A 12,946-nucleotide genomic window follows, 5' to 3' on the forward strand; every position below is an offset into this window, starting at 1 on the left:
GTTGAGCTACAGGGATCGATTTAGTTCCAGGCTCATAGAGCAACTGAGGGTCTTAACCTTAGGGGCCTCCATTAGTCCATCAGACCAGCAAGCCTGGATTTTTATTTTTTTGCTTTGAGTTTTCCTCAGTCTTCTCCTACTCTACTCAGATTCCTTTACAATGGTCTCTTTTGGAAAAGTAAGCTGTGGTAGCTGGGCGCCAGCTAATAGTATTTTGGTTGACTCTTACTATTTGGAGTCATTGTATAAAATAATTTTCACCAAACTGATTAATTTTCAGGTCATCACAGCACTTTCTAACTTTTTTTAAAGTTGATAGTTTGATTTGGGCATTATTACTGATTTTCTTGATATACCATTGTCATGCTTTTGAAAAATCTGTGAACATTATACATGAAATACTAGCTTTTTAGAGAGAATATCATCTGTTGTTAGCAGGGAGACTTTTTAAATGTGTTATTTGTTGAGAAAAATGGCCTAGCTGGGCAAATACTTATTAGAATTAACTGTATTTTGTGCATCTGAAGAGTATGTCATCTACAGTGTATACACACATTTCTCCCCCTTCTCTCCCATGTATGGCTCTATCTCAGAAGCTTGTGTAAGGTGAGATTTGATGCCTGTAATTGGAGAGAGCCACTGTCTTCACATCTTATGGTATAGAGTAAATAGGTTTTCTTATCTAATAATGTATTTTCTTCATGCTTTTTTCAGGAGGTAACAATTAATTTCAGCAATCTTTACATTATAATGATTCAGTAACCGACTTGGAAAGAAAAGCAAGATGGCACTATAAAAGGGTGATTAACGTGATACAGTGGATAGTTATCACATGGCTGTGCATAGGTGTGACTAGTGCATTAGGGAGCATTGTAAAAACAATTAAAAAAGGGATTGTGTGCCTGATAGACTAGCATGGTTAAGAAATGTGGCTATTTGCACACTGCTCTGGCATCTTATAAATTGGTGATGTAAGTTAGTTTAAACAGGTGCATAAAAGAACTGGAAGACACATGGTAAGCCCTTTTTAAAGTGTAGTAATGACCAAGTGAATAAAATGAAGTTAAATACTTTGTACTTGATGAAATCTAATGTCATGGAAAAATTAGGAGATTTTTGAGGTAGTGAATTTTGGACAGTGTCTGTCTTTGACTCATTTCTTTAAATGGCATGTCTTTAAAGTTAGCTGTAAGTTTTTAAAAATATGTGGTTTTTTACATTTTTATATATTTTATTTTTTTATATTTTATATTTTTTTATTAAAAATATCTGGAATCAAGATTGAATTTTCAGTTGTATTTTGGGCCACTCTAGTGTTCTCGTACTGGACCTTCTAAGGAAAATGCAATTGATTGCACCAGTAGATTTCAGTTAGCTAGTTTCTCATTCATTACCTAATGTTGAGAGTAATCAGAGAATAATGTACTGAAGAGGAGCGCTGATGGGAGTGGTTAAGAGCCTGTGTGCTGGCTGGAAGTCACGGTTCATTGTGGTTTGAATCTACCAGCTGCTCTTTGGGATGAAGAGGTAGCAGTTTGCTCCCATACAAGTTACAGCTTCAGAAACCCCTGGGGCAGGTCCATTCTGTCCCACTGGGTGGCTCTGACACAAGGATTCTAAATGAAAATAACTCTAGATTTTGTCACTGTTTTTCCTAATTTGACATACTTTGCTTTAATAAAAATTTTTTTGTATTCTCTTCTGGAAAGATGTTATATTTATATAAGTGTTTGGGTTATAGAAGGCGAATCCATAGTTAGGCTTTGAATGAGTCTACTAATTAAATTTTTAATACTACAGTAATAATTAGCATTTTATTCAAGAGACTTTTTAATTGCACAGTATAAACTAAAACATTTTGGCAATCTCTTTTAAAGGTTTATCTTTTTGAAGATAACTTTTTAAAGTTGTTGTTGTTGTTATGTGCCCTCGAGTCACTTGTGACTCATAGCGACCCTATGTACAAGAGCCCTAAACCCTGCTCTATCCTGTGCCAACTTCACTGTCTCTGACACGCCTACCCCCATTACCCCAGTCACTAAATAGAACCATCTCGCTGAGGGTCTTCCTCTCCTGTACTGTCCCTCCACCCTCCCAAACATGACGTCCTTCTCCAAGGACTGGTCCCTCCTTGCAGCATGCCCGAAGTATGTCAGACGAAGCTTCAGCATCCTTGACTCCAAACACGTGGCAAGGGGGGAGTAGCAGCATTGAATCTAACAGTCATTTCATATCTTTCAAAAAGGAGTTAATTACATTTAAAACTTCTAATTTAGATGATTTTAGCATTAGTTTCTATAATTTATAATTTGGTAAATAATATTTTTTGTAAATACTTTTCTTGGGCAGTTTGTTTAGTCATTCATTGAAGCTGAGCTTTTTTAGGATTTCTGATTTGAAAAATATTAGTTTAGTGTGATCACATGCCTTTGTTGCCTTTCCTCCGTATTTCTAAGGGTCGACTGTATAACAAGCCAGCAGTTAAAAATACTGTGCCAGAAAATTACATTTATTTTAATATCCTCCTACATGATACCATGTTAGGGTAAATAACACACTAGTTTAACAGTTTTTTTTATTTTTAAATGCCATGAGTGGTTATTTTGTACATAGGACTAAACTGGTTTTTGTTTAACTTCTACTTTTTAATCAGATTGTCTCCGTTTCTCATGTCCTTTTATGATGCTTCTGCTTTAGAAATTGATACGGGTTTGTCAAAGGTCATGTCCATTTGATGTCATAACAGCTGGTAAAAAGTGAAAATTCACTCAACTAGATTTGTGACTTGTAGGGATTTATTTTGTTTGATGTTGCAAAAGTTAAAATAGATCCTGAAATGTTTTTAAAATTTCCACCATCGGTGTAAATTTTAATCAAATTAGCTTGTGTGTACACAGTGCAGAATTTGTGAATTAATGTAAAACCTTGATTAACTCAATGCTAATAAAACCTTGATTAACTCAGTGCTAGACAATTCTGGAAGGATTTGAGGAACTCTCCTAAAGTCAGATAGCAAAAAACTTACTTAAAATATGAACTTCATTTCCTTATTAAGTAAGTGATAAACAGTTTCTTTTTTACCTAAAAGTATTAAAGAAAACCCAGTTTGCAGCTCTCATTCCGTCTCTTGTGCCTTATACCCCTTAATTCAGCCTCCTGAAAGTTATGACTGAAAACTAGCATTTGGCCTCCAAGGTCAATTGGAACATGTTAGCAATTCAGAAATAAGATTTTTACCGGGAAGCTAAGCTGCGATAGCGCCTTCAGTGAGCATTGCAGTTAGTCCTGGTTTTACAGTATTTTGAGATATTTTTATATATATATATATGGCTCATTTTGTTCAGTTAGCAATTGTTTATTATTGCGTTTTCTGTTTCACTTTTTAAATTATGCTGTTTTGTTTGACTAAGGCCTCTTAATTTTACTAAGGGGGAAAAATGGAAATGGCAGTACAGAGCCCAATTATTCCATGGCTCTAGCAGTACGTGAAGTTTCCATTTTGGTTAAAAACTCTCCTTTCCTCCCTATCTTGCCCCTGTTCCTTTGTTGTGCCCCTTGGTTTAACATTGTTCTCCTCCTCAATTTTCCTCTTCTCCTTATTGTAAACTCATGGCAGGGTCTGCTTGGTGAGCTCATTCTCTTACAACAGCAAATTCAAGAGCATGAAGAGGAAGCACGCAGAGCTGCTGGCCAGTATAACACAAGCTATGCCCAACAGAAGCGCAAGGTGATGGATGGTTTAAGGGGGCTACTGATGTGTTCAAACTAATCAGCTATTTCTGCCAGGATATCATGTCACCTTAATCCATTCATGGATTCTAGTTATGAGAAACTACTTTTGACAGAGTAAAAATTTGTAAGAAATTTAATATAAACCTGTAACTATCTAAAATAGGAAATACAGATAAGTTAAGCAGAGCAATTTAATTTATGAGCATTCACTTGTGAATGTCAGGGATTTGTATTTAGAGAATTATAAATTGCTTGTTTACTTGGTTTAATGATTGAGCCACTCTAAATTAGAATCTATTTGTTCTACAAGTTTTCATTTCTGAATGAAAAGGGTCACTATGGATGATCAAATTTAATTCTTTAGAGCATGAAATGCTTTATTTCTTATTGTTAGGGAATGATCAGCTTGTAGAAGAAAAATACCTTAATTCAACTTTGAGCAAGTAAATGTCGTTTTATAAGTCAGTAAGCTCATTTTATGAAGTTTTTCCATTTCTACAGTTAAGTGCAAAAATATTTTACGTTGGCTCACTGAAGGATTGGACATTGGAGATTTTATATAATTCTAGTCTCCAAATACTGTATTAAAGGCATAAATTTCTAAAAATGTTCAATTACTGGTACACTGAAGAGGTCTTTAAAAATAATATTTTTGATTGTTGAATGATTCCATTTTGTGGATCCCCAGGAGACTGTTGAGTAGAAAATAAATAAATGTAATGATTTTAAGTTATATTCTGAAATCTTGAAGTTGGCGAATTATATTAGATCCAGAAAAAAATGTGTTAAAGCATATGCAAACCTTTATTCAGAAAAATATTTAGTCATATATTTGATTAGCTTTGCAAACTTTCTAATAGTTAAAATTGAAGTTAGCTGATTTAGAGCAGTAATTCTTTAACCTTTTTCCACTTGATGGTGGTTAATATTTAAGAGTATTCATCAAAATTCTACTTATTTTTTCAGTGTCACTTGCTGGCTTTTCTCAATTCCATGGCTGTGGAATCAACTCACAGATTTCAATGAAGGAATAGCTTAGGTGGCAGTAAAAATAACAAGTTACAGTTTTGACTGTTAGTTAAATTAGCAAAAGGCCTTAATTTTAAATAGTAATGTAGCACTTCTGTCCTAATAGTGTTGAGGCAACCATTTACATGTTCTAACAAACTAGATGTTTACGCTGACATCCTATCCACATTTTAGCTTTGTTATAAAAAGAAAATGCTAGTGTATGCTGTCATTCTAATTAGAAATAGGACTATAATTGTAGGCACAAGTTATTTTAAAATGTTTTTCTTTTCATAACGATAAGCTAGTTTGCAATGCAGCCCATAGACTTACCACATTAAGATTAAGATGTGGTTTAGAAATACTGATGGAATTTTGTATGTAAACATTGATAAGATGTTAGTAATACATTAGCTTTTTTTCCACATTACCAAAAGTGAATGTTGATGTTGGCTTTTAGTCTGTAGGGAGCTGTGCTGATAGCCCAAAGGCAGAGCCTGTGGTGGTTTGACTCCGACAGTGGCTCCTCGGGAGAAAGATGGGCAGTTTCCATCCATGCAATTTTACAGTCTTGAAAACCTGCTGAAGGGTAGGATTGAGCAAGTTATTGGTCAGAGAATCATTGATATTTAATATTTATTGGATAATCCACTTGCCCCTTGTATTCCTCCCTTTGTATATTTGCAAATTAAAACCTGATAGGACTGTACCTTCATTGGGTATGTTTATATGGCCCATGTAGTAGGACACCAAGCATTGGAGCTGCTCGCTTTGGCGCTTCTTTGTGTACAAGTCTATGGGGCTGTAAAAGCATTTAAACACATTGCCACACACTTTTAAATTGACGACCATGCTTAGAAACACATTTTTTCACTGTAGCCGTCATTTGCGGCAACGTGTTTATAATCTTCCATATTGAAATTGCTATCCTACAATGCAGTTCCTTACTTGTTGCCTCTCCTTTTCTCCCTGTACTAAATAATCATGTTCACTACTATCTGATTTGGAACTTCCGCATAGCCGTAATGACTTTTTAGAAAACGACTGAGGTTCAGGCTTGGTCTGTGAGGAGCTAGTAAAGGTTTTTCTCTTTCAGCTTTAGCATGTTTCTGCGGAGGAGTCCGCTTTTTCTCCATCAGTTTCACAGCCCTGGCATTGTAGAAAAGCTCTGGTTTCAGGACCATTGATACCCCTTTCTGTCAGGGTGAGTTTTAAATTCAGTACACAAACTGACAATATTAAGCACAGGACGTGGACTTATTGTAAGTGGCTGAATTTTGCCAATAAGTGCATTATTGTCTTTAATATAGTACTCAAAAAGTGGAATACATTCAAGTAAAATGTACCTAAAGTGCTTGTTAAGGCCTGAAGTAAGTGACAGATTGAAAATAGCCTAAGTTGGTCTCTTAAGAGAATATGTAAAGACATCTTGGCAGTTTTGATAATTGTTTTGTAAACCTAAATGTTTTGTTGTTTCCTAGAAAATCCTGAGTTAGCTCTAGACTCCACCACCAGTTTGTCTTTAATAGAACATTACAATTGATTTTTATGTTCCATTATACTAAGTAGATAGTATACTGGTGAACTTTGCATGAGTTCCTGACATTTGTCTCAAAACCACAAATGATAAGTATATATACTCTTAATAGTTATGACTTGTTGTTGTTGTTGTTATGTGCCGTCGAGTCGCCTGCGACTCATGACTAGTAATCTTAATATAATTATTAGAAAGCCCTAGTGGTCTAATGGGTAAGGAGCTGTACAGCCAACCCAAAAGCAAGTGGTTCAAACCCACTAACTGCCCTGTAGGAGAAAGATGGGCAATCTTTCTGTGATTTACAGCCTTTGAAGACCCATTGGACAGTGGCCAGCTAGGAGTCATTTCTGACTCGACAGCACTAACAATAATATCATTCTCAAGATTGGATATGTAATATTTCTATAACCTTATTTTAAATTTATTTCGTATATAACTTTTTACTATTAAAGATAATTATTATTACATATAAACTTTTTCTTTTACAAATTTCTAAGGAAGTTATAACCCTGCCTCTATAATACGCATTTTAACTTTTCAGTGTAATTGTATTAGTTTCTTAATTATTGCTCCATATGTGAAATAACACTGTATTTTCATAATGATTTTAAATATATTGCATGAAATCATTAACTGTTCAGCTGAAAACTAAAACATTTATACTACTGCTGTTTTAAACTAATAACATTTTATACCAATTGAGCTATAGTTAGATGAGTACTTAATGGAACAAAGTAAATAAATTTTGGTACCATTCAAAATTAATTGGGAATCTAATCTAGAAAACAGATTTTTATTATTATTATTATTATTATTACATTACTGTAGAATGCTGGCATGCCATCCAATTAAAATATGGAATCATTTGTTTCTTCATTGATTTTCAAGTTTTTTATTTTTGGTTATGAGGTCCCTTCCCCACCTTGCCTGTTTCCTTACCTTTTGGGGGATTATTAGTAATTCTTGTTCATTCTATGCATAGATAATCTATGAACAAGTCTTTGCTTGCTCTGCAGGAATAGGAAGAAGCTAGTGTTTGTTTTATATTCACTTACTTTTTCAAATTAATTACATTTGTGGATCTTTTAGGCATAGACTTTTAAGAAACAATACTGTCATTTCAGCTCCTAAATGAAACTTTGTGTCAAATTTTGAAAACATATGAGAAATCAGAGTTAAAATTTGAAGATAACTTTCTGTAGTATGAACAAGATTTATTAATATCTACCACAAATCATCTGAAAATATTCTCATATTTGCTACCATGATGTCTTGATTGCTTAGATAGCTAATAAAATGGAAAAGATTTAAATGAATATGTATTTTAATTTTTGTCTGTTATGAATTATATTCATTAAATAGACAATTTTGAAAGACTGAGGCTGACAACTTCTGTGCCTCACCATGGAGTCAAAGCATAATTGCGTGGGTTGTCATAAAGTGACATTTTTAATTTATCAACACATTAAAATTGATCTTTGTACATTTGTATCTAAAATTGTATTGTGACTACTTTGAAAACTGTTACACAATAAAATTTGCTTTTTAATTATCTTAGAACTGTTAGCATAAAATAATGGAAGTAATTTACACAATCCGTGTGCTTTCATTCTAGTTTGTGTTTTCTGTTCAACTCATTTTGGTGGTTTCACTTGACTTACTGCTACCAGTGCATTCTTTATATTATGGCTTAGCAGATATTGAAACATGTTTGAAAACAAGCATGTGGCTCCAGTTAACGTTCTGAAAATGCAAGTTTTTCTTTGCATTTGTCCTGTTTCTTTCCCTTTTCACAACTCAAAAAATACATAACATTTACTTAGCATTTACCAAGGAACTTTTTCAGCAGCTGCAAATAGTAACATGTAGCTGACTTCCAAGAGCCCATTTTAGTAATCTGTGCTTTATTTCTCCAATTATCTAATTCTCTCCGCTTTAGTTCAAAACTGTCCATGAAGAAACTTCTAGCTTTGTATTAGTCTCCTACTTTTCTAACAAGCTATTTGTGTGAAATGGCTAGGGTAGTTCCAGGAAAACTATTGCTTTTTGCGTTTTTCTTCTCTGTGTGAAATCTTGAGCTACTTTTATTGACAAATACAAACTTTTTTGCATTCTTAATGATTTAATTTAAAATTTGCTTTGATGAAATGTGTAGATAAAACCTATAGTTACTATAGGTTATTGCTTTCAAAAAGAATTTTAAAAGTGTTTTTTACTCACTATACAGTCTACATAAACCTAATCTACCAAACTAAAATGAATTTATCTTACATATCTAGGTTTCAGACAAAGAAAAGATTGACCAACTTCAAGAAGAACTGCTACGTACTCAGGTAATTTTAATGAGTAAGATAAATCCGAGACTCTCTTTTTCTTATACTCTAATATAAGTTTGATAATATATCAACTAATTTTTTTAACAAAGTAAAATTTAGAGTAGTTGAATGAGAGGATCTTATTATTTTGGGTACAAAAACTAATTAAGAAATAAGGAATAAAAAGGAACCAGGTAAGCGTGGGACTATTTTATTTAAAAGGCACTTTTGTGGCATAGTCCAGAGGGAGTTGTGCTTCTAACCTAAAGGTTAGACTCTCTGGGGATTGGAATCCACTGGTGACTTTGTGGGAGAGAGATGGACCGTGTCCTCTTGTGCGGTTTACAGCCTCTGAAAACCTTTGGGGTCATTTATGAGTTGGTTCCAACTTGACAACAATGAGTTTGTGGACTTTTTTTCTTTTCTTCGTAGAAGAAAGATGTGATGGTCGTAAAAGTCCAGCTCTAGAAATACTCCAAACTTGGAAACCCTGTGGTAGTTCTGCTCTGCCCTACAGGGCTGGCATGAGTTCACATCAGCAACAGTTGAGTTTATTTTGGTACATTTATGTGTTTGGGTTTGTTGTTTATCTGCACAAAGTGATTAATAAGTATTAATCACTGTTGTTGTTCTTCTAATTTTGAAGTACAATTACCTTGGGGGGAAAATATGTTTTCAACATGTTTTACCTTTGTATAAATCTTTGCTCACATTTTGCATTGATAGGTAGATTATTCCTAATTAAAACACTTGAAGGAATTTGGATTGAATCTACCGGAGTTTTAGTTCTGTCTTTACCTTTGCTTTTCAAAAGGTCCAAAGCAGTCACCTTTCCTAAAGATATTTCTGACACTATTTTGAAAAGCTCTTCTCTTAAACGCATTACCCTCAAGTCGAAATCTCACAGCTGATCTTCCAGCAGGTTTTGAGAATTGCACAGAAGGAAGTTACCCACCTGTCTCCCATGGAGCAGCTGATTAGTAACTTTGGAGTTGGGAATTCTCAATTTTTGTGGAACTGCTAACTGAAAGGTTGATGTTTCAAATCCACCGTTCTCTCCCCTGGAGAAAGATAGGCATTCTGCCCCAAAAGACATTTGTTGTCTCAGAAACCTGATAGAGAATGCCTGTGAATTGCAATTGAACTTGGTGGCAGAAGGTTTATATTGTTACTAAATATAAGTGAGCAGGTTGTATAGAAATATGTTAATAATGAAGTCTAGCCTGTGGCTATAGCATACCTTGTAACTCCACATTTGCGTTAAGTTGTACCTTCATTAAGATTTTGGGTGCTGTTGAGTCAGAACTGACCCATAGCTGACCCTCTAGAGGGTTTTCAGAGGCACTAAATCACAATTGAGGAGATTGTCCATTCTTCTCATACAGTCCTGCTAGAGGATTCAAACCTTTGTGATTGCAGCACAATTTCTTAATGACTAGGCCACCAGAGCTCCCTTTTTTGAGGATAGAACTATGATTTCCTATTATTTTTCTTAAAAGGTTTTTAATAACAACCAAAATTTTTTCTGACAAGTCATTACTTTTCATTATAAAAGTTATAAATTGAACATAAATAATGTGCTGTTTGTAGGAAGAAGTAAATACTAGTAGTTTTCTGAACACTGATGTTTAGGTAAAGAATAACAGTGTAAAAACTCTCAGCCTCTTACTGCTGTCAAGTTAGAACCAAACCAAGTCATAGCTGACCGTCCAGTGGGTGTTCCAAGACTGTAAAAAGCATGGAGGAGACTATGGAGTTGCTGGTGGGTTCACATCACCTATCTTTAGGTTGGGAGCACAACTCTTTACTCACGCGACCGCCAGAACTTGCTGCGTGTAAAAACTGGATATTCAGTTTATTTGAGAAGAAAAATGTACAGTCAAGTAACCCATTTGACAGAGTAACCTTTTAAAATCCTGTCCTTAGCTCATTATTTTTAAACTAACATTTTTGGCCATGGAAATGACAACATTTGGAAGTATATGAGCCAAACTGAACTCAGCCAAACTTGTATCAAAATCCTACTTTTCCACCACTTCCTAGCTTCGTGACCTTTGATAGGCTTCCAAACAGCCCTGACCTCAGGTGTCTAATCTATTGGACATCTAACTCCTGGGGTGCTATGAGCACTGAGTTAATGCAGTAAACTCTTAATATAGGACCTGCCACACAATGCATGCACAGATACTGTTAACTAAAGTTATTTTAGATCATTTTAATAAAATCATAGAATATGAATAAAATATTTTTATTGAATAACTCCTTTATAAAAACTCAAAAGTCAATTTAAATTTTCACTTGCTCATATTTCTGTAATTTCATTATAAAGGTAAAATAATTGAAGTGTTGGATTCTGTTAGAAAATTATAATGAATTTCACTATTTGGATAAAGAAATAATGTTCATAATTGAGTTTTATTCTCTTTTTATTGCTTTTTTAAACAGTATTTCATTTTTCATACTCAAGAGATGTGACTTCTTCAGGATTTGGGGAAGATTTTAATTGGATTTAATATGATTTATTAGCCCGTTGTTTTTCTAAATTGTTAATTTTTTTTTCTTATTTCGTTGCAGTTAAAGTACCAGAGAATCTTGGAAAGATTAGAAAAAGAGAACAAAGAATTGAGAAAATTAGTATTACAAAAGGATGACAAAGGCATCCATCATAGAAAGCTTAAGGTATTTTAAATTTACTTTATTCTTTTTGAGAACATTACTCCCCCTTAACAGTATGTGTTTCCTACTGCCAAAGGGGCCCTTTAGAGTAGTGAGAGAAGATCTTCACCCTGAAACCCACAGCGTCCCTTTTCAGCAGGAAGTAGCTAAGAGAATACGCCATCCCCTTTTCCTTATGACTCAGGGTGAAGTCTCTCTCAGGGAGGAGTGATAGGGAATGGCAAAGGACACACTGACAAAGAAGATTAATCAGAACTGGCTTTGACAAGCACTGTGGCATTTGGACAAGAACAAACTGGGAGGAGGGTAGAGAGAATAGTGCAACAATGAATGAGTGGAAGCCCAAAATCTCTGTAAATGTTTATGAAAATTAATAAAATATAATTATAGAAAAATAAATAAATTTAAAAAAACAGTATGTTTTCACTGATACCAGTTTCTAATGAACTGTCAAGTGTGTATTGTTTTCTTTTTTATGGTGATAAAAATTTGTATTTAGAATCAGCCAGCTGGGCTCAGTTTAGAAGATCCCAATTTTGTTGACAACTTCCAAAGCATCATAGTCAAGAGCAAGTCGAACACAGGCCTTTTTCTGTCCATCACACTTAATCAGGGTGTTAACTTTGCTCACATCAATGTCATAGAGCTTCTTCACAGCTTTGATTTGGTGCTTGTTGGCCTTGACATCTACAGTGAACGTAAGTGTCTTTTTATCTTCTATCTTCCTGACTGCCTCAGTGGTCAGGGGAAAGTTGAGGATGGAATCGTGGTCAGGCATGTTTCTCCTGGGCGCTCTTCTGGGGTATTTGGGCTGCATTCAGAGTCTCAGCTTAAGATCTTAGGCCATTGGAAGGTGGGTGACATGCGGATCTTCTTTTCTTTTGGCTGTGAACACCCTTCAGGACTGCCTTATTGGCCTTTAATGCCTTTGCTTTGGCTTCAATTTTGGGAGCGTCACGGCTTCCTTCTTTGCTTTCGGCGCCATCTTCATAGAAAGGCTCAAGTGTGCGTTGTGTCCTTGGTGGAAAGGAGTCACTGGGAATACCTGTTTTAAAGACTCTCCAAACACATAGAGTCTCCACGTTTTAGTATATTATATCTGTTAAAGTCCTTATACTCTTGAATTATTTATTCTGAGGTTATTTTCTCCCTGAAATTTCTAGTTTATTTTTATTTTTGCAACCATAAAATAGGGAAAACCATCATTGCTTCACTTGTGTGCCCATGTTCTTGTGTTGTTTTTAAGGAGACATTTTCCTCCAAAAGGTTTCTTAGATATTTTAAAGGATGGGCGGGGCGGTGGGGGGTGGTGGTGGACGAAATGCTTGCTGGTATTGTTGATTAACCTTATCAGTAAAGTAAATTTGCTTCTGCACTAAGCCAGACATATGTGCTGAATCAAACTGAAGGACTTCTGTTATCCTTATTATAATTATAGAGCATCTATGCACAGCACAACCATGGCATGTACTTTCTATTGCCGAGGGTAAAGTTCTGGTTTACCTTGAGGAACGTAATAGTTGTTACCCTGAATGATTATTACAGGAAAAATAGTTATGTTTATACTGATAGGAAACAAATGAGAAAAGTTATTTCCAAGTATTAATATGTTAAGAGTTTATACCTTAGCAAGATCATTTTGTGTAGAAAAAATAGTAATGACTTTTTAAGATGAATG

At 34.7% G+C, this 12,946-nt stretch overlaps 1 protein-coding gene and 1 pseudogene across 1 annotated transcript in view; one reads left to right on the top strand and one right to left on the bottom strand.

Moving 5' to 3' along the window:
- OPA1 (optic atrophy 1 (autosomal dominant)) overlaps positions 1-12,946 on the top strand; it is a 99,966-nt gene that overhangs the window by 19,834 nt on the left and 67,186 nt on the right. The window contains exons 7-9 of the mRNA XM_006902086.1: positions 3,617-3,727; positions 8,557-8,610; positions 11,167-11,271. Of these exons, the coding sequence (XP_006902148.1) occupies positions 3,617-3,727; positions 8,557-8,610; positions 11,167-11,271 (270 nt within the window). The remainder of the gene's footprint in view (positions 1-3,616; positions 3,728-8,556; positions 8,611-11,166; positions 11,272-12,946) is intronic.
- LOC102845833 lies at positions 11,789-12,259 on the bottom strand (annotated as a pseudogene).

Source organism: Elephantulus edwardii, unplaced genomic scaffold (genome assembly GCF_000299155.1).
Source record: "Elephantulus edwardii isolate Elephantulus edwardi_28Jun2011 unplaced genomic scaffold, EleEdw1.0 scaffold00367, whole genome shotgun sequence".
NCBI lineage: Eukaryota > Metazoa > Chordata > Mammalia > Macroscelidea > Macroscelididae > Elephantulus > Elephantulus edwardii.